We start from the raw sequence: 22,030 nt of genomic DNA, 5'->3' as shown, positions 1-22,030 counted from the left end.
CTGACATTTATTACCCAACACTGTGATTAATATACTGAACTGCGTGTTGATCACATGTCTAAAAAAGAGATGCATAATGTCATCTGGCTAGATTTTGTATATATCGAAACATGGTTCAGTGGTCTTCGTCTTTGTGATCAGCCCCTGAATAATAAATGTAATTAGATCCTGATTTACAGTGTCTATGATTATAGAATTAAGTACTCAGTACTACTGTAATAATAAACAGTGCTGTTACCCACACTATGCAATCAATCAACAGGCTTTACCACTATATTAGATCATATTACTATCTGCCCAGTAATATAGCACTACTATTATATAGGAGGTAATACCAGCCAGCGGTATAGTAATCACTGACATTTTCTTACCTTGACATTCTTTCCCAGACACACTAACAAATATTTGTATCAAATAAAGGATACATACCAGAGACTTCCAACTCTATCTGATGGTCTATAAATCACTGTAAATGCATTTTACTAGATACTGTAACAAATAGCTATAGCAATCAGGGGATACACACCAAAGATCTTAAACTCTATCTGCTGACCTATGAATAACGTTAATTATATGTTTTTGTGTACAATTAATAATTTACAAATAAAGAACACTGACAAGTGCATGGGCGAGAACTTTATTATAAATAATCTAATTTAAATTCTGATAATACACTTATGATAACTTTTATAAAGGTCATTGGTACCAAAGATAATTACATATAATAACATTGCAAACGCACATTGATACAGTGTAGTTTTTAATTCTCACTTTTTTTTTCTTCACAATCTCACCTTCAAGTGTGTTAAATATTTCACAGTAACAGGCTTTTTTTATATATAACAAATATTAAAAGTTATGTTTCAATGTGTGTAATTATTATTCTTTATTTTTGTGTGCCATTAAAAGACATTTTTTATTTCTTCCTACCATGAGGTTTATTGTATATGGGTAACTATATTGTCTATGGCAGCACCCCTGAGTATGATTTAATTTGAGAGTTTATATAAATATGGGGTTCTAATGCGATACCTTCAATTGTTACTAGTGCAGTAGTTTCTCCACTCCCCCTTCTCCCTCAGTGGTCTGTAAAATGTTCTGTGGGAGAGAGTGTCAGGGAAGGCAGCACGCCCAAGAGAGCGAGGACAAACACTGAAAGGACCCCTGGCCATTTAGAAATGGTTCTCCATTATGTCCCTCCAAAATGTCCCTGGTGGTCTAGTGAGGGAGCGGAGTACCGGCCCATACTGGAACTGTCGCTGTAAGCTGGTTTCCTATCAAGTGGGAAGATTGCTTACTTGTTCCCTGGAGTTTCAGTCACGGTCACAGCTCCCTGCCTGCTGTGGATGCTGTATGGGCAGAGCTGCTGCCTGTGGCTACAGTACACAGCCCACCACAGGGATGGCCATTGGCATGTCTGCCATCCATGGTTAGTACCGATGGCGATGGTGGTATAAACCATCGATGGTAGATAAGTATTCTATGTAATCAATGGTTTTATCATAGCTGTTTTTGTACGTTTGCAGCTTAAGAGCCGGGGCTGCGCAGGGCTGCTAGCTGAGACGCCTAGCATCACTTTGCAGCAGCCCTCTTTAAACAGAAAAATACGAAACCATTGGGTCCATGGCTACCATCGATGGTGGGAAACCACTTGGGTTACCACTGTCATTGCTAAAAGTATTCAACATCCCTAGCCCACCAGCACTAGGCTTGTGGAATGGACAGGTGGCGTGAGCAATACATGCAGCTACGCCGTCTGTGAAAAGAAATAAAAAAAATAAGAATAGCTGCAGAGTGGAAAAAAAACTTTGCCAGCACTCTGTTGCACTTATAAAAAAAAAAACTGCCTGGTTTGTGCATGTGTCAGAGCATGCTGGGAGGAGATGCCTTGGCTGTCCTAAAAATTAACCCTTTAGTGCCCAGCCTCCTCTAGCACTGCTATACTCCCATGGTCTCTCTCCAGTGTCCTCCATGGCTGAAGGAGAAATATTCACACACAAAAGTGATGTATGTAATAAAGCCAGTCTCATTGTTTCCTTGTGTTCACGATCTGTTAAAGACACAAATGATGATAAACTGAGCAGTATTTTAGGAGTCAACCTAAATCTGTAAAGGTACCTGTAACCAGTCTCTGCCAATCCCCTAATGTACATGCCATTTCTGTTAAGCATGGTGGTTCCACTATGAAAGATCGAGCAATTAAGCACACTTGCAGAATCAACAAAAAAATAGTGCTGTGCCATATTTTATACTAGCCCTTTGTTTAAAAAAAACAAAAAAAAACAACCCACCCTTTTCTTTAAGATGTTCACACGGCACAGTTACAGCTTTATACCAGCTGAACTGCAATTACTGTACTGCTCATTTATAGGGGCTGATTCAATTGGTTGTCTCCCCGTCTGCCACTAGATGGCGCCCAATGGAGCAATTCAAATGTTGCTCCATTCAGGCATGCATGCAGCCTTCTGAGGTGCAAGCTGAAATGTACATAAACGTTGTTGTTGTTTGGGTGCTCAAACAGGAGTTTGATAGCCCAAACATGTGCTTTAGACTGGGTTTAGCCACGCAAAGCTAATAATACTAATGGGCACGCATATGGGGAATGTGCACCCAACAGGTGGAAAGAAATGAATAGCCCCGGTGGGTGCACACTAAACAATTGAATGGGCCCCTATAAGTCATGTGCGTCATACAACCTACAGGGGATTTCTTGTTTGTAGTTTTGTCTTTCTGCACAAGCAGAGAAACCATTGGCTATTGGCTATAAACTTTTGTTCAGTAAAGATGGAAATGCTAATGTTTTGCTTAGGTTAAATCAGACTTACTTTGTTTTATTGTGCAGCTGCTTGAAAACATGACTGAAGTAGTCAGAAAAGGCATTTTGGAAGCTGAAGTACAGCTGCTAAAGGCTAATGATGAGCGACTGCTAGAGGAGGTACGAGGGAGGAGCAGTGGTGTTGGTTGTTCCAATAGTGGTAGATCCTGTTATAATGACTCCTATTGGATCTTATGTGTTTCTCAGGGTGTGTTACGGCAGATCCCTCTGTTTGGGTCAGTGCTCAATTGGCTTTCTCCTGTTCAAGCTACACCAAAGGGCAGAACATTTAACTTAACAGCAGGTAAGATACTGTTCTCTCTCCCTGTAACCATAATTCTAGAGCTGCTTTGCCAACAGTACATGATGGAAAATATATTCTGTAGAGCGCCAGGGATCATATCTGCTCATATAAAGGGCTGTGGTATACACTCATATAGTCAGCATTCATAATGACAGCATGTGGTCACTGCTGAAATATCGACATGATAGTGTCTACAGTCTGTCCCTGGTATCGCTGGCAGTGGCACTTTCTATATCCCGGCGGTCACATGTTAAGCAGTACCTGCACATACTTCTGGTGAGAACTAATCCTCCCCGTCCCGACTCGCAGCATAACGCTAACATTTGGAATCCACGATGTCAGGATTTCAAATGTCGACATTTCAACAATGTCGAAATCATACTATCGACCTGATAACTGTATGCCATATAAAGGGTATTTTAATATAAAGTGTTGTAATCTGACCTCGGATATCTCTTTAATCTACACACAGCCTACCACTTTTACCGAGTCCCACAAGTGTTATTAGTATCATTTTACAATATACTGTAACCTGCATATTACTTGAATAACAAAGTCTGTATTTTTGTTCTGTAGGGTCACTAGAATCAACAGAAACAACATATGTGTCCAAAGCACAAACTGGAACAAGTCCTCCCCCAACTCCAACCTCAGGATATGCAAAGAGGCATCCAGGTACCATGTGCAGCAATGTCCTTGATAATCCCCCTTCTTACTGTTCAGCACTTCTGTAGTGTGTGTATATGTGTATATTAGAGATGAGCAGGCTCGGTTCTTGGATAACCAAGCTCACCCAAATTTACCTAATCAGAGTAAATCTGGGATTTGGATCTCCCCAGCTGCCAAGGATCCAAAAATGAGGCAAAACGTGATCTTCCCATTGTCAGATCTTGCAGGTTTTGTAGTCGGACGCCGTTTTCAAAGTCCCATTGAAATCAAAGAGCTGCTGAGAGAGCTGTTCTTATGGCTCTCAGCCAATTGATCCCTGCATTCTTGTCAACCCAGAGGCTGCTGCTGCGATGCAGCCACACACACACAAGCAGGCACTGAGGGCGCCGTTCCATTATCACCTCCACAAACACCACCGGGAGGACCCTCTTGCCTGCTGTCTTAGTTAGTGCACTATTACTTCTTGGCTACAGCTGGCATGTCTACCCCCTACTGTATCTGACCCACACTGTATCCAACCTGCATTGTGTGCCCCGCACCGTAACCTGCTCAATATTTAACTGTCCAACACCCCAAAATTTGCACTGTATCCAGCAGGTACAGAACACTGTTTTTATGGTTTGGAAAATGTTAGTGAGCGGCTCATCAAAAAGACTGATTGGTCAAGGCTTTACATGGGCACAGAGTATAAGTCTTCATTGGCCTAGGGCTCCCAGGAGGGAGATACTGATTGGGCACTGAGAATAAATGTGCACTTGTGTAGGGGTCATTCACGTCTGCTTTTGCTATTTTTACATATGGTTTAGGGTTTCTTTACCTGGTGTTCGTTAACTACTGCTTTTGAGCAATGATATTCCACATACAATTCTTAATAATTTTCTGTTGTATTGTTTTCTATTGAAAGTACTTGTGAGTTGGTTTGATTGGTTATTGCTAATACAGTACTAATTTGCAACACATTTGTAAACAGAAATAACTGCCGTGTGTTTGTGCCGCTGCTTAGTTTAGCAAGCCAGCCTTTGGCCTATGTTGGTGAACAATATTATGAGCTGTGAGGTGGTCAAAATTGACTGGAAATCTAATGTTATTGAGGTTAATAATGCTGTAGGAAAAATCAAAAGGACAAACTTGTTTTAGCAGTTTTTATCAATTTGTTTAAAAAGATAGAGATCCAAAACACATGAGGGCGGTTTTGGCAAAACTAAAACCTGACAATGAATTAAAACCAAACCAAACAAAACACAAAGATTGGTTCACATCTGTCTCTATATATACATATATATCTCAATTTCACTGTATCCATTACCCACACACACTTACTTGCTTGTTGGGTTGAATCATCTTTTGGAGGCTCAGTGAACAATAAGCAGTAAGGCTTGTTTCTGGTGCATTTACGTTTCTGCGATTGGATGAGTGCCCTGCTACCGACGTCACAAGCAGGTGCAATGTCATGTCAATGAATGGTTGGGTGAGAGTGTTCGATGGTCACAATGTCGATACTCAGAATGGGGACAGTGCGAGTTTGTCACATACTACATCTAATTGTGGCATGTTGCACATGCCGAACGACCAGATAACCATATACCAGCAATAAGATACATTTATATATGCCTTTAACTATATATATGCACTTAACTATTACCAATTATTATTTGGATGAATGAAAGCCATGGTTTTCATACTAATACTCTGATGTTGTTTTAACAGGTCAGAAGTTGTTTAAAAGGCTATCCAGAAACTCTGATGCAATAAGCGAGACCAGCTCAATAAGTCACTTGGAGGAAGTAGAAAATCTGGAGGCTGCCCCTACACCAGAACCACAGTCCCCTTCTAGCCCCAGCGAACCATTCACCCTGTCCAGCGCATCTCAAAGTGACGAATCCCAGGAGCCTGATCCGTTGGACATTAAGACAGTGGAGTCTGAAAGTCTAAGATAAAACAGTTTGTGTTTTGTTACTGAATACTTAACCAGAGATGAACTCTTTAGGTGTAAGGGTGTTAACTGATTTGAAATGTGAACCGTGCCATGCAATCTTACAGTAGCAACTACTGTACTAAATTATTAACTTATGTGCACAAATAACACAAATGAAATATCCGCTTATTTTGCAGAGAGAGGTCAGCATCTATTGCTTCTACAAATGGGAACTACTTTTACTGCACATCTTGTAATGTCAAGAGTTAGATTTTAGGATCAATCATTTTACTTTGTAATTATAATTTTTGTTCAAGTTATTACTCTTCATATGAAACCTTCATTTAAATATTGGCGGTTACTTTCAATTAAACGGTCAGTAGTTCTGCACTTTGCATTCTAAGTCTTGTTATTTGCACAGTTTGTGTATTTTAATGATCTACTTAGTTATCCACCTTGCCAGGGTTTTACTGTAGGTCCAGAGATGTAGGGTTTCTGGCAATAGGTTAATCTTGTCTGTGTACATAACTAAGATTAATTGAAGAATCCTAAAACCTCTTTTTATTGATTATTTGTAGCTAATCTGCCAGTACTGTATAATGAAAATGCACTATTATTTAATATTTAGAATGGTCAACCTGCAGGTATCCATCCAGATGTTCCATGTAGCTTGCCAGTATAATGTTCACACTCCTGGCAAGGTTTGGAGTAATGCGTTGGCTTTATCATAACTTGTGTGTGGTGTTTCCTGCAAGTGACACACACACAAAGGAAACCGACTTACTTGTTCTAATGACTAAAAATAAAATCTAGTAATTTTATTAATGAATGTTTAGAAAGAGATGAGCACCACGTTAGATGCACACTGAATTTCTGTTGATCATCTATGTAGTCTTCAATTCATTCCACTGAAACCCACAGGCCTGTGACTAGATATTGGTGGCAAACTGAACATAGAGCGTGATGGTGCATTGTGGGGCAAAGTGCGAACACAGACTAAATAAATACTTTCTTTCTTAATATTAACACTGCATTTTCAAGTTGATCACACATTTTCTTTGCACTGAAACTAAAAGGTTTGTAATTAAATGGATCTAGGTGCCCTGCAGATGACGTATTTCTACTGTTCCTTAAAGGACCACTAAACTTCACATTTTATCTAATATAAAAGAGTTCCTAACAGAATATTCATATTTCTAAAGCTTAGAGTGGTATATAGTTCAGGTGTGATGATGAGAACATGTTCCAGTCTTCACATCGACTGGAGGATGTACAATAGTGTGTGCCTGAGATGAGTGATAACAGCAGCATATACTCAACATGGTACATGGAAATACAGTGTCAAACAATGTATGTGTGTATGTTGTTTGTAGCTCTTCTATATAGCACGATGTGTACGGTGGTCCTTCAATGAAGTGTTGGGAATCGCAAGCAGACATGCATTGCATCTAGCACTGGAATTTATGGAGTAAAGTGCTAATAAAGAGTCTTCCTCCTTCGGGTCGTTTTACTGGTTGTTGGTGCAATGAAGTCTACGTTAATTTACTCTCGGGGCATGGGGCGGAAATCAATTTCAGTCTATATAAAAAGAATAATAATTTTTACTGTTTTTATAAATATATATATTTCAGATTGTGGATTACAGTTTACCTTTGTTTGTTGAATTAAACTGTGTATAAATATACCTGTTGGAATAAAGTCAACATTTTCATCTGTGTGGTAATGTGGACTGATTCATATTAGTCATGGAGAGTGTTGCTGGCAAGTTCTTATCCTTTAATATTTTGCCACAAGGCATCCGCAGCACCAAGTACAAAAGCAGACTGTGTTGTTGTATCTATTCTAATCGGTGAGCTGCCAATCACTTGTCACTATCCACCTGTTCCCCAGCATGGCTTTTGTGATCACGGAGAAAGGTAGAGTTAAGCCCCTACCCCGGGTGAGGAGATGGAGACACTAGAGGTCGGGTTTTGTCTGCTTGATCTGAAATTCTTTGATGTAAAGATCAGCCTAACACAGGACAGTCTTAGCAGGACAAACACATTATTTTATCAGAGAATGTGTGAGAATAGACTGATAAACAGTTTTACATCAAAGACACCATTATTACCTGCATCTGTCAGTCTCGAGTTGCTAGCCTTATGAACAGGCCTATTTCAGTGATACTCCTTCAACCTGACTTGGGAGGGGTAGCAATACTTAAATTCATCATTTTAATCCACATCAGTCGCTGCTCCACTGCAGTTATATATCCCCTACCACACAGCAATACACATATGCTAATTTAATCAAAAGCCAGTTACCCCCTGTGTCTGGAAGAAACTAATGCCCTTATTTATCAAGGGTGTGGATCATATGGTCGACAGTGAACAGGTCAACACGGTCATAAGGTCGGCATGAGTGTAAAAAGAAAAAAAATTGGTGTCGTTTTTTTCATAAAGTGACCGGGATCCCAAATTAGTGCACCGTGTCCCCTCGAATGGCTCGCCCTGCTTTGGGCAAGGTGCCCCGCTCCGCTGCACTTGGCATAAGTTCCTATTCCCAATTGTAGTCCATATGAATCGTAAAGTATGAAAAAGTTCAAAAAATTTTTTTTTTAAAAAGTGAAAAACTCATGTCAACCTTTTTACGTGTTGACCTAGTGACCATGTCAACATAATGACCATGTCGACCTAAAGACTGGATACCAATTATCAATGTGTCCCCCGTGAAGTGTTATTTTTCAGTATCACTCACCATGGTATTTGGAATTTGAGCTCATCTATTTAAGATGAGCTATACCACGGTAAGCGATACTGAATTTTACCTTGTTAGCGCTGCCTTTTTCCTCCCTGCAGCACTGATGAATGAAGATCAGCACTGCCGTGGCTGGCTCTTTGTGCATACGCTGTCTTCGGACAGACGCAGCACGTGTGCTTTAATCACTTCCGGATGCCGCAGACATTGTGTGCGTCTGTTTTAGACAAAAGAGGGAGGGACAGAGCGTTGCTATAGGGATTCTGAAGGAGCGTGGGAGCAGAAACGGAAGTCTCCATGGAGAGACAGAGCTCAGCGCTATTTAACAAAAGAGACAAGCCAGCGAGGTGAGAACAGCGCAGAGAGCACTAAAACATGCCCTACAGCAATTGATAAATAGGGAACACACGGAGGCCGCACATAGCACATTGATAAAAAATAGCACTGTGAAAAACAGCGCGGGGAAGGGGGGGTGTTAATAAATAACAAAAAGCCCTATTTAACAATGTGGACGAAAATTTACAGCAAAAAAAACTTTGATAAATAAGGGCAAAAGGTACCCAGAGCAACTACAGGGAGATCCTAAAAACTCCACCAAATAGGACCTGGATCAGAACTGAACCCATTACCTCTGCAGTGTGAGGAAGTAATGCCATTCTCTGTACAGATCAGAATTATTGCACGTTATATCATGGAGATGGCCGAGAAAGTCTTGTTTGTTATTCAGGCAGTCCAACCAAACGGTAGTTAGTAGAACTTTTGTCTAGTGGGCCTATTACATAACAAGAAACTGCTTTATGAATTTAAAATGAGACTTTAAAAAGAAATAAACCACACAGAAGCCATGGATCACGGGGGAAATGTACTAACCCTTGGAGCGTGATAAAGCCTCTCTTTATGGAGGAACTCAGTTTTTTTTCTTCTGTGCATTTTTCTCTAGGGGTGCACCACCAGAACTTGTATTTAACGTTTCTAGATTTTTTTGAGTGATTCTGGTTCAAACATATGAATACAGTATGTCTAATGTAAAGGGACTCTTCCACCCTCCTTATGTTTGCAAAATGACAGTTACATTAAGAGCTGTTGGTACTTTACCTCTCTCATCTATCGCTCTACAATGCTTAGTGTGGCATTCATTCAGGATCCCGATGCTGAGAATGCCGACGGAACCCCGGGTTTTAGGTTAAGCTGCGGGGGAGTTTGGGGTAAAATACTTAACTAGTAGCTGTCTGCATTCTCAGTGTGGCCGGGATTTCATACCCAACCCATACATCTGTCCCTTAGTCCACAAGCATGTTGGTATAGACATGTACTACTGTAGTTTACAAACCTGGAAAGGAAGATCTAAATCCTAAAACTGCTTTTACTTATTTTAATATCAAAGGACAGCCTCTGTAGACTAAACATTGGAAAACAACACTCAATAAGTGACAACGGGGCAGATGTATTAAGCCTGGAGAAGTGATAAGTGGAAGATCATAATGCACCAGCCAATCATTATGGGTTTGAAAAATGACAGCTAGTAGCTGATTGGCTGGTGCGTTATTACCTATCACTTCTTTGTCACTGCTTTATCACTTCTCCAGGCTTAATACATCTGCCTCAATATGCACAATGTATAGTAATGGGTACAATAAACATGTTTTCCTAATGGACACAGAAGTGATGCAGTTTATACAGATTTATGGGGGTTTGTACATATATTAGCATTGTAAAGAAATATGCAAAGCTAGCTCCGTCATCTTCAGCCAGTTTATTTTATGCTACTGATCTGCATGACAAACACTGTCATAAGGAATTTGCATAGACAGAAAGCAGCTGGTGCTGTATAGAAGATCTAGGTAGACAGTCATTAGGTCAACCCCATATGGTCAATATGCATAAGGTCGACGTCGACAGGGTCAAACTGTTGACATGGGTGGTCGACAAGTTTTTTTTTTTTTTTAGGGAGGGGGGGGGGGTTATTTTTGTATGCTTCATCAAATGTGACCATAATCAGTGGCAATGTGTACGCTTGCCACGCTTCCAGCAAGGTGGCTCACTCCCCTACCACTGTGCTCGCCACAGGTTACTATTCCCAATTGTCATCCATGTGGATAGTAAATCAAGCAAAGATGGGAAAATATGTAAACACCCTAAAATACTTGTCGCCCATTGTTATATCACCCTTTTGTACCTGTCGACCTTTCATCTAGATACCAAAGCAGCATGGTCCACAGTAGTGTTTATGTAGAGTAAAAGTACTCATGGGGGAGAGGAGATTCTTTCCCATTGCCCATTGGCTAGCTTCCTGTAAGAGTGGGGCTTGCCATCAGGAAATGTAGACGTCTGAGGATGGGGATTGTCCTTCAGAAACTGGAGTGCTGATCTCATATGCTGGACAAAATGTGGCGGCTCTGCCAATGGGGATGTAGAAAAACACTGTAAAATAAGAGACTAGTGAGCAGGGAAGTGCATCATTGTACCCGGTACACCTGTGCATTAAAGTGTATGCGAATAGAGAGGCATTCCTAAACCGGTATCTGGTACTGCAACTCTGAATCTCTATGGCAGGAGGGGTGGTCTTCAGTATGCCGACTGTCGGGATCCCAGCACACAGTATACCAGCGCCGGTATCCCGACAGCCGGCATACCGACACACTTTCTCCCTCGTGGGGGTCCACGACCCCCCTGGAGGGAGAATAAAATAGCGTGGCCGCAAGGGGCTCATTTGCGCTCACCACGCTGTCGGTATGCCGGCATGCTGGTTGCCAGAAGCCCGGCCGCCGGCATACCATACTACACCCGGCAGGAGAGCTACACATACAAGTCCTGGGAAAATGTCTTGTCATTAAAATGTCAGGACTATATGGTCTTCAATACATGACTCATTACATAGTAAATGGACTGCGCCAGGGAACAGTTTACTTACATGTAAAATATTCTCATCGTCCTCCTTCAGCCAGTAATCAATGTTTGGTATAGTAGTCCATGTATAGGGACCTATATTCAGTTGTTCGGCTTTGGCATCATAAATATTTACCATCTATAACAAAGACAGCAACACTAAAATGTTAAAGGTGAATTTAAAGTGAACGCATTTGTATGAGGAATCTTTGCAGACATGGGAGTGAGATAAATGTGTATTTGATACGGACTTCGATCGGCTTTGTAATCTCCTGACTGTGAGCTATACGGATGATCTCTCGCAGAGCGGAGGGTGGGCTGTTCCTTATTTAGAAACAAATAGAAAACTTTTCAACTCTAGCGCTAAATCAAACACACAAAAGATAACATCTGCCAGAAGAAAGTGTACACTATCCAATAAGGGAAAGGCAATGTAATAACACAGCGCTAGCATCTATAATAAAGTGGTCTCAAATGGTTAATAACATTTACTGCTTGAGTAGCAATGAAAAATTACTGTAAAACACATTTCATTTACAGTGTATTCAAACATAACAATACCAAAGGAATATATTTTCCAGCTGGAGTGCTCGTCTGTGAACAGCGCTAAAAATATCAGACCTACACACATAAACATAAAGTTCAGTCTTTATCTAATTAATGAAATCCAAAGATGAAATATCAGGAAAGACACTTCCAACGGAAATATTTTATAGTAACAAAGAATATATAGTCTGAATATATACATACATGCACACATATACACACCAGGGTTCATTTTTATTTGTTAGGAGCCAATTAACCGACCAGTGTATTTTTGAAATGTGGGAGGAACCCACGCAAGCACGGGTAGAATATACAAACTCCACACCATTAGGGCCTCTGTGGGAATCAAGCCCATAACCTCAGTGCTGTCAGGAAGTAATGCTAACCATTACACCGTCCGTGCTGCACCAGGAGAGGGGTTCAGTGTGTTAAAAAGGCCTCATTTATTCTCATATGATGCTCATCATAGTAAAACCCATCCATTTTTCTCTTACATCCTAGAGGATGCTGGGGACTCCGTAAGGACCATGGGGATAGACGGGCTCCGCAGGAGACATGGGCACTTTAAGAAAGACTTTAGATCTGGTGTGCACTGGCTCCTCCCTCTATGCCCCTCCTCCAGACCTCAGTTTGATACTGTGCCCAGTGGAGACGGTGCTTTTCAGAGAGCTCTCCTGAGCTTTCTGACAGAAAGTATATTTGTTAGGTTTTTATTTTCAGGGAGCCTGCTGGCAACAGACTCCCTGCATCGAGGGACTGAGGGGAGAGAAGCAGACCTACTTCTGTGAGTTTCAAGGCTCTGCTTCTTCGGCTACTGGCCACCATTAGCTCCAGAGGGAGTCAGAACACAGGTCTCACCCTGGAGTTCGTCCCGGAGCCGCGCCGCCGTCCTCCTCACAGAGCTGGAAGATAGAAGCCGGGTGAGTATGAGAAGAAAAGAAGACTTCAGAGGCGGCAGAAGACTTCATGATCTTCACTGAGGTAACGCACAGCAGTGCAGCTGTGCGCCATTGCTCCCACACACCTCACACACGGCAGTCACTGTAAGGGTGCAGGGCGGGCGCCCTGGGCAGCAATATAAACCTCATTTCTGGCAAAAAAGATATATATACACGGCTAGGCACTGTATATATAAAGAGCCCCCGCCAGTTTTTATTGTATTTAAGTGGGACAGAAGCCCGACGACGAGGGGGCGGGGCTTCTCCCTCAGCACTCACCAGCGCCATTTTCTCCACAGCACAGCTGAGAGGAAGCTCCCCGGACTCTCCCCTGATTATCCACGGTGAAAGGGGGTTTCAGAGAAGAGGGGGGGCACATAATTGGCAGCAAATAATAGTATTACAACACTACTGGGTAAACACATTGTGTGTTTTTCCTGGGGTATTAGCACTGGGTGTGTGCTGGCATACTCTCTCTCTGTCTCTCCAAAGGGCCTTGTGGGGGAACTGTCTTCAGGTAAGAGGATTCCCTGAGTGTGTGGTGTGTCGGTACGTGTGTGTCGACATGTCTGAGGTAAAAGGCTCTTCTAAGGAGGCGATGGAGCAAATGTGTGTGTGGTGTCTCCGTCGACAACGCCGACACCTGACTGGATATGTGGAATTAAGTGCTGAGGTAAATTTATTGCACAAAAGATTAGAGAACAGACAGGGAATCTACCCATGTCGGTCCCTATGTCGCAGGGACCTTCAGAGTCTCAAAACGCCCACTATCCAAAATAATAGACACCTATACCGACACGGAGTCTGACTCCAGTGTCGACTACGATGATGCAAAGTTACAGCCAAAACTGGCAGAAAAGTATTCAATATATGATTATTGTAATAAAAGATGTTTTGCATATCACTGATGACCCATCTGTCCCTGACACGAGGGTACACATGTTTAAAGGGAAGGAAGATGACATAACATTTCCCCCCTCTCATGAACCAAATGAATTGTGTGAAAAAGAGCGGGAATCTCCAGACAAGAAACTGCAGTTTCCCAAAAGAATTCTCATGGCGTATCCTTTCCCTGCTAGGGCCAGGATACGATGGGAATCCTCCCCTAGGGTGGACAAGGCGTTGACACGTTTCCCCAAAAGGTAGCGCTGACATACCAAGATACAGCTACCCTCAGGGATCCTGCAGATAGCATGCAGAAAAGTACTTTGAAGTCCATTTACACACATTCTGGTACACTACTCAGACCGGCGATTGTGTCGGCAGGGGTTTATAGCACTGTAGCAGCGTGGACAGATACCTTATCAGCGGAGATTGAAACCTTAGATAAGGATACCATGTTATTGACCCTAGGATATATAAAAGATGCTGCCATATATAAGACATGTTCAAAGAGACATTGGTCTACTGGGTTCTAGAGTCAACGCTATGTCGATTTCTGCTAGACGTGTCCTGTGGAACATGCACTGGACAGGTGATGCCGACTAAAAGAGGCATATGGAGGTCTTACCTTACAAGGGTGAGGAATTGTGTGGAGAAGGGCTCTCGGACCTGGTCTCCACAGCTATAGCTGGTAAAACTGATCTTTTGCCTTATATTCCCTCACAGCCTAAGAAAGCACGAAATTATCAAATGCAGTCCTTTCGGTCGCAGAAAAACAAGAAAGTACGAGGAGCGTCCTTTCTTACCAGAGGTAAGGGCGCAGGGCACAGCTAGTTCCCAGGAACAGAAGTCCTCCCCGGCCTCTACTAAATCCACCGCATGACGCTGGGGCTCCGCTAAGGGAGTCCGCCCCAGTGGGAGCACGTCTTCGACTCTTCAGCCACATCTGAGTTCACTCACAGGTGGATCCCTGGGCAATAGAAATTGTTTCTCAGGGTTACAAGCTGGAATTCGAAGAGGTGCCTCCTTGCCGGTTTTCCTTATCGGCTCTACCGGCTTCTCCCCCAGAAAGGGAGATAATATTAAACACAATTCACACATTGTATCTCCAACAGGTGGTGCTCAAGGTTCCCCTCCTTCAACAAGGAAGGGGATATTACTCAACCTTGGCTGTAGTCCCGAAACCGGACGGTTCGGTCAGACCTATTTTAAAATTAAAATCTCTTGAACCTATACTTGAAAAGGTTCAAATTCAAAGTGGAATCGCTCAGAGCGATCATCGCCAGCCTGGAAGAGGGGGGATTTTATGGTGTATCTAGACAAAAAAGGCTGCATACCTTCATGTTCCCATTTATCCACCCCATCAGGCGTACCTGAGAATTACGGTACAGTATTGTCATTACCAATTTCAGGGTAATTGGCGGAAATGATGGTGCTCCTACGCAAGCAAGGAGTCACAATTATCCCATACTTGGACGATCTCCTAATAAGGGCGAGATCAAAAGAGCAGTTGTTGAACAGCGTGTCACTTTCGCTGAAGGTGTCACAGCAACTCGGCTGGATTCTCAATATCACGAAGTCACAGTTGGTTCCTATGACTCGTCTGCCCTTCTTGGGTATGATTCTGAATACGGACCAGAAATGGGTTTATCTTCCGATAGAGATGGCCCAGGAACTAATGTCTCTGGTAAAACACCTATTAAAGCCAAAACAGGTGTCAGTGCATCACTGCACTCGGGTCCTGGGAAAGATTGTGGCATCTTACGGGGCCATTCCCATCGGCAGGTTCCATGCGAGGACTTTCCAATGGGATCTACGGAACAAGTGGTCCGGATCACATCTACAGATGCATCAGTTAATCACCCTGTCCCCTAGGGCCAGGGTGTCTCTCCTATGGTGGCTGCAGAGTGCTCACCTTCTGCAGGTTCGCCATCCAGGACTGGATTCTGGTAGCCACGGACGCGAGCCTCCGAGGTGGGGGAGCAGTCACACAGGTCTGTGGGTCAAGTTAAAAAACTTGTATTCAAATCAACATCCTGGAGCTGAGGGCCATATACAACGCCCTTCGGCAAGCGGAAACATTGCTTCGCGACCTACCGGTTCTGATCCAGTCTGACAACATCACCGCAGTGGCTCATGTAAACCGCCAAGGCGGCACAAAGAGCAGAGTGGAAATGGCAGAAGCCACCAGGATTCTCAGCTGGGCGGAAAATCATGTAAGCGCATTTCCAGCAGTTCATTCCGGGAGTGGACAACTGAGAAGCAGACTTCCTCAGCAAACATGACCTGCATCCAAGAGAGGACTTCTTTAGGAAGCCTTCGCACAGATTGCAAGTCAGTGGGAACTGCCACAGATAGACATGATGGCGTCCTGCCTCAACAAGAAGCTACAGAGGTATTGCACCAGGTCAAGAGACCCTCAGGCAGTAGCTGTAGATGCCCTAGTGACACCGTGGGTGGTCCAGTCGGTCTATGTATTTCCCCCTCTTCCTCTCATACCCAAGGTGTTGAGAATGGTAGGAGGGAGAGGAATGAGAACAATCCTCATTGTTCCAGATTGGCCACGAAGGACCTGGTATTTGGATCTGCAGGAAATGCTCACAGAAGATCCGTGGCCTCTTCCTCTAAGACAGGACCGGTTGCAACAGGGGCCATGTCTATTCCAAGACTTACCGAGGCTGCGTTGGACGGCATGGCGGTTGAACGCCGGATCCTAGCGGATAAGGGTATTCCGGATGAGGTTATTCCTACGCTAATAAAGGCTAGGAATGACATGACATCTAAACATTATCACCGTATATGGCGAAAATATGTTTCTTGGTGTGAGGCCAGGAATGCTCCTACGGAAGAATTCCATTTGGGCCGTTTCCTTCACTTCCTGCAAACTGGAGTGAATTTCGGCCTAAAATTAGGATCTATTAAGGTTCAGATTTCGGCCTTATCCACTTTCTTTCAAAAGGAATTGGCCTCTCTCCCTGAAGTACAAACTTTTGTGAAGGGAGTACTGCATATTCAGCCTCCTTTTGTACCTCCGGTGACGCCTTGGGACCTTAACGTGGTGTTAAGTTTCATTAAGTCACACTGGTTTGAACCACTTAAAACGGTGGAGTTGAAAAATCTCACTTGGAAGGTCACTTGGCTTCGGCTAGGCGAGTGTCGGAATTAGTGGCTTTATCACATAAAAGCCCCTATCTGGTTTTCCATATGGAGAGAGCGGAATTGCGGACCCGTCCTCAATTCCTGCCAAAAGTGTTTTCATCCTTTCATATGAACTATTGTGGTGCCTGTGGCTACGCGTGACTTGGAGGATCCCGAGTCCCTTGATGTGGTCAGAGCTTTGAAAATTTACGTGGCCAGATCGGCTACAGTCAGAAAAACAGAAGCACGGTTTGTCATGTATGCAACCAACAAGATTGGTGCCCCTGCTTCAAAGTAGACTATTGCTCGCTGGATCTGTAACACGATTCAGCAGGCGCATTCTACGGCGGGATTGCCGTTACCTAAATCGGTCAAGGCCCATTCCACTAGGAAGGTGGGCTCTTCTTGGGCGGCTGCCAGAGGGGTCTCGGCGCTACAGCTGTGCCGAGCTACTACTTGGTCGGGTTCAAACTCATTTGCAAAGTTCTATAAGTTTGATACCCTGGCTGAGGAGGACCTCCTGTTTGCTCAATCGGTGCTGCAGAGTCATCCGCACTCTCCCGCCCGTTTGGGAGCTTTGGTATAATCCCCATGGTCCTTACGGAGTCCCCAGCATCCTCCAGGACGTAAGAGAAAATAAGATTTTAAACCTACCGGTAAATCTTTTTCTCGTAGTCCGTAGAGGATGCTGGGCGCCCGTCCCAAGTGCGGACTACTTCTGCAAGACTTGTATATAGTTATTGCTTAAATAAGGATTATGTTATAGTCTCATCGGTCTTGGACTGATGCTATGTCGTTTTCATACTGTTAACTGGATAGTATATCACAAGTTATACGGTGTGATTGGTGTGGCTGGTATGAATCTTGCCCTTGGATTAACAAAAATCCTTTCCTCGTACTGTCCGTCTCCTATGGGCACAGTTTCTCTAACTGAGGTCTGGAGGAGGGGGTATAGAGGGAGGAGCCAGTGCACACCAGATCTAAAGTCTTTCTTAAAGTGCCCATGTCTCCTGCGGAGCCCGTCTATCCCCATGGTCCTTACGGAGTCCCCAGCATCCTCTATGGACTACGAGAAAAAGATTTACCGGTAGGTTTAAAATCTTATTTTAATGCTAATGACCCTAGTGCTCCTCCGCATACAGGAGATGTGCATTCTCGTTACTAGAGTGGGTGAGATGTTGCACAGTGTGCAGTTACATGTGGAGGAATGTGTGCTGGCCCTGCATACAGTCCGTGACATTCAGTGAGGGACAGTGTCAGTGTAACACTTCCCTCTTCTGCCAGCAACATGCAGACAATTCGATGTCTGCAGTCCGACCGTTCTTGCAGCTGCAGCACTGTCGGCACAATGAAGAGGAGAGTGGTGAAGTGCCGTATGCCACTACCAGGGTGCTGGAGTAGTAATGGTTCCATACTAGGAGAACTCCTGTACAGCCCATACCCCCATGTAACATAATGTGAGGCATAGGACCCCTCTTGTACATTTTGGGCCTTTCTAATTCTAAGTTACCAACAGACCACCTATGTACAGCCATGGCATTAGCTGACTTGAGCATGATTAATCCTACAGAGCTCCCATAGCCAGGAGTTTCAATGTAGCCACCACGGTAGTACCAACTGATCTGGTGGAATAAGCCAAACCTGTACTTAAGTTGGCCACCCAGATGCCTGCTGAGTAAATGATGTAATCCAACTGATTATTGTCCACTTAAAACTCTGACCAGCATTTATTTGCGCTTCATTCATAATAAACAACTTCTCTTTTTTATGTAGCTGGACCGTTTTTGTAATGTAAATCTTTGAAGCTGTAATATCATCTAGAACAGCAACCCGACTCTGCACTGTAGAAAAACCAGAGCCCCTCAATACAGGAATGATTAAGCTGAAATCCATATACATTATGCTAAAAATATGGGGTAGTGTACAACAGATGATATGAAAGACCAGAACAGACTTGTAGGACAAAGCTCCTAGTTCATATACTCTTCACAAAAGTAACAGATAAATATTTTTTTCGACGGCAGGTCCACAGGTTATCCACAGGATAACAATGGGATATGATGAAGCGACAGCGGATTTGCACCAATCGGTCAAAGCTTTTCCGGCCTCCCGGCATATATCCCCGCCTCCTTGCTCAGGGCAAGGAGCCAGACCATGTTCAGAGGGCTGCTGGTTTTAGCAGTCCTAAGCTTTCTTATTTTATTTTTATAGTCTTACTATTTTTTTGAGTGATCTTGCTAAACAGCGTCTTATACGTACCTTGGAAAGAGTCGCTCCAACAACTCTCCGCCGGCTCACGACAACACTTACCAACGAGTACAGTGCTGTTTCGGTGGGCGTCTGTGTCGGATATACTAGCAGGTCCAGCAGACGTTACCAGGCTGTGGCCGGAGCACGGGGAGAAGGTAAGGCATCAGTTCCGCTTAGAAGGAGAGAGCACCAAACAGTCGCTGATGCGGCTGCCACCTCGAATGCACCAGCGCTAGGCCTTATGGATTAGTATGAGGCCGCGATCCCTAGGGTTGATGTCAGCAGTTGGGAGTCAAGACGCTCTCCTGGTCGCCCCTCCCCCCGGTTCATGATCAGTTTCCTCAGAGTCTCCAGCCATGAACTGTTTCCCGCTTCCGTCTCAGACGCTGTACATGTAGGGGACCCAGTCGCAGCATAGGCGGCTGTGTGACTGGAGCGTCTGTGTTCACTATAGGTACATGGAGCGGCAGTGTACACTAGTAGCATCTGGATCCACTCAGCGTTCGCTAACGTATTGATCAGTCCTGGAAGCGAGGCGAGTCTCCCTGTATACCACTCTACTGAGTACGGGTTATACAGCACTAAAGTCTCTATCTACCGTTTGAGTACGAATAGTTAGATAAGTGACTATTGCGTATGAGTCTGTATACATTTACTGTTGTTTCTTTCGCATCTGCGTCTGAATACGTTAGATCTGTTTTAAAGATGATGCAGTAATATGTTCTCCTATATACATAAAATGTAGTTGATGATGTGCTCATATTGCTTAATAGACTAATGCATAGCATGTGACTGACTGCTAGTGTGATTGCTGACTTTACTATATTTCTGGGTCCTGAAACAAGAGAAAAATCCGCACAGATCATATAGGTCATATATTCATGTCAGTCAGTTACTTCCCATTGTTTATATTTGAAAACAATTCTCAGAGTAAATTCTTGGTATTAACCATTAATTTGGGGGTGCTCCCTGGAATAAATTCATCATATTAAAACGCAAAAAGAAAAACAGTAAGTTACAGATGAGTGCCCCAATGTGGAATACTTTTTCTTTTTGCGTTTTACTATATTTCTGTCAGTTTGTTTATTCCGATCCTCAATGCTGGTGCATGGGTAGGGTCGGATTGTAAATCACTTTAAGAAATTTAAAGTGATTAGTAACAAATTGTGTAGTACACTGTGGAAGTGTTGATTATTTATCATGTCGAAGAGCGGCAAAGGTGAGGAAGGTACACGCACAGCAACACCAACACTCATATCATGTTTGTCTTGCAAAATTGTGTTATCCTCTTAGGATCTGGTACAGGATCGTTTGTGTGCAAATTGTTTTAGCTTTCATCAGGGGTTAATGAAAAATATAAGGCAGATTCAGGTTCAGATGGATCCACCTTGGGCTATAATACCAGAAATTTAAAGAACTATTCCGTGCGCAAGAAGCAGCCTGTCAATGGTAAACTCCTGGAGGTATCCTTAACCCCTCACCAATAGTGCAAACATCAACCAAAAAAATGGAGAAAACCACTTAACCAGCGTTTCCGTTCGTTCAATAATTCACTTAATTCTCATCAGATCATCCCCGTCATTTGTATATGTAACAAAGAAATGGGAAAGAGAATATAGTGTAATACAGTATTTAATTTACAAACAACATATAAATAAATGTTTAAAATCCAATGGTCTGTGCAAATGGTCACCTGGTGGAGGAGGCATTCCAGTTTTTGACACTTTGGAGGAAACCCTGCTGGATTCAGCAGCCAGGACGGTTGTGAGTGGTGTTCCCGGGATTCCCACTTTACCATACGAGCTGTTTTTGAACTGTCTAAATCACAGTTCCACCTTATCTGGTAAACCTCCATTACATAAATTGACTGGAAGACCTACCTTAAGCACAAGAAAAGGGAAAAAATGCTCTGCGCACCAAAAATCACTTAGAATTAATTGATTAATTAAGTGCAGTCTAGCAAGTAGAATGATTGACTCAATGATGCTTGACCTTTTTTAAATAAAAAATATTTTATCAAACAATAAATGACACAAAACAAAATACATAGAACAAACAATATATATATATATATATATATATATATATATATATATATATATAGCAGTTTAAAAACCAGAGGTTTTCACCTCTTGTATATATAAACAGAAACACTGTATTAGGCTTTATAAACGTGCTGTTTAAACAGCATACAATGTATCTAAAATGCAGATCAGATATCTTAAGTAAAAGAAGCTCTCTACAGAGAACAACAATTGATTCTGACACTGGCGTCCCAGTGTGGAATCATATATAATGTCCACAGATGGCTCCACAATATGAAATTATTAAAAGCAAAGCAAACGGTAATAATTACCCCCGTGCTGATACCTGAGATGTAATGCAGAGTCCTGTATGCATTGCACGAGGAAGATGTAAAGATTTGTGATTGCTGCCACAATATTAAAGGACAGACTTGCTGGAATACTAATTCTCCGTTGTGAAAAGCCGTCAGTTGACCATCAGATGATGAGATATAGGGAGTTTCCCAGCGAGGGACGTGATCCGTATAGCTAGCAGTAGCAGCATGAAACGGCAGCTGATGGCTGGCGCCGCAATGGTCTCACAGCGGAGATCCGTCTGTGTCCAGCTGATCGTTGCAGGACTCTGATGCAGGGACGCCGTTAGCAACTGAACTCCCTTTAACCTCACTGCGGAGGTAGGATCTTGTAGGTCACTTGGCTTAGATGTAAACAAAAGCGGAGTATCGGAGCCGAGATAATGGGAGCCCGTCTGTGGAGTAACAGATATCCACTGCACTGAACTTGTAAAAAGGGGCGTCTAAATAATATGCCATTTGCACAGACCATTGGATTTTAAACATTTATTTATATGCTGTTTGTAAATTAAATACTGTATTACACTATATTCTCTTTCCAATTTCTTTGTTACATATACAAATGACGGGGATG

General features: G+C 43.0%; 2 protein-coding genes across 5 annotated transcripts in view; one reads left to right on the top strand and one right to left on the bottom strand.

Annotated features, from left to right (window-relative positions):
* The window catches only part of PDXDC1 (pyridoxal dependent decarboxylase domain containing 1), a 409,736-nt gene extending 402,318 nt beyond the window's left edge, over nucleotides 1-7,418 (top strand). For all 3 annotated transcript variants that reach the window (XM_063934357.1, XM_063934356.1, XM_063934355.1), the window contains 4 exons: nucleotides 2,843-2,935; nucleotides 3,023-3,119; nucleotides 3,696-3,794; nucleotides 5,496-7,418. In XM_063934357.1, the coding sequence (XP_063790427.1) occupies nucleotides 2,843-2,935; nucleotides 3,023-3,119; nucleotides 3,696-3,794; nucleotides 5,496-5,725 (519 nt within the window). In that variant the 3' untranslated portion in view covers nucleotides 5,726-7,418. The remainder of the gene's footprint in view (nucleotides 1-2,842; nucleotides 2,936-3,022; nucleotides 3,120-3,695; nucleotides 3,795-5,495) is intronic.
* Nucleotides 7,419-9,797: 2,379 nt separating this feature from the next.
* Nucleotides 9,798-22,030, bottom strand: part of NTAN1 (N-terminal asparagine amidase) — a 222,802-nt gene continuing 210,569 nt past the window's right edge. For both annotated transcript variants that reach the window (XM_063934359.1, XM_063934358.1), the window contains 2 exons: nucleotides 11,351-11,464; nucleotides 9,798-10,860 (listed from right to left, as the gene is read on the bottom strand). In XM_063934359.1, coding sequence (XP_063790429.1) covers nucleotides 10,684-10,860; nucleotides 11,351-11,464 — 291 coding nt within the window. In that variant the 3' untranslated portion in view covers nucleotides 9,798-10,683. The remainder of the gene's footprint in view (nucleotides 10,861-11,350; nucleotides 11,465-22,030) is intronic.

This window comes from Pseudophryne corroboree, chromosome 7 (genome assembly GCF_028390025.1).
Source record: "Pseudophryne corroboree isolate aPseCor3 chromosome 7, aPseCor3.hap2, whole genome shotgun sequence".
Taxonomy (NCBI): Eukaryota; Metazoa; Chordata; class Amphibia; order Anura; family Myobatrachidae; genus Pseudophryne; species Pseudophryne corroboree.
This window is presented reverse-complemented; position numbering and strand designations above follow the sequence as displayed.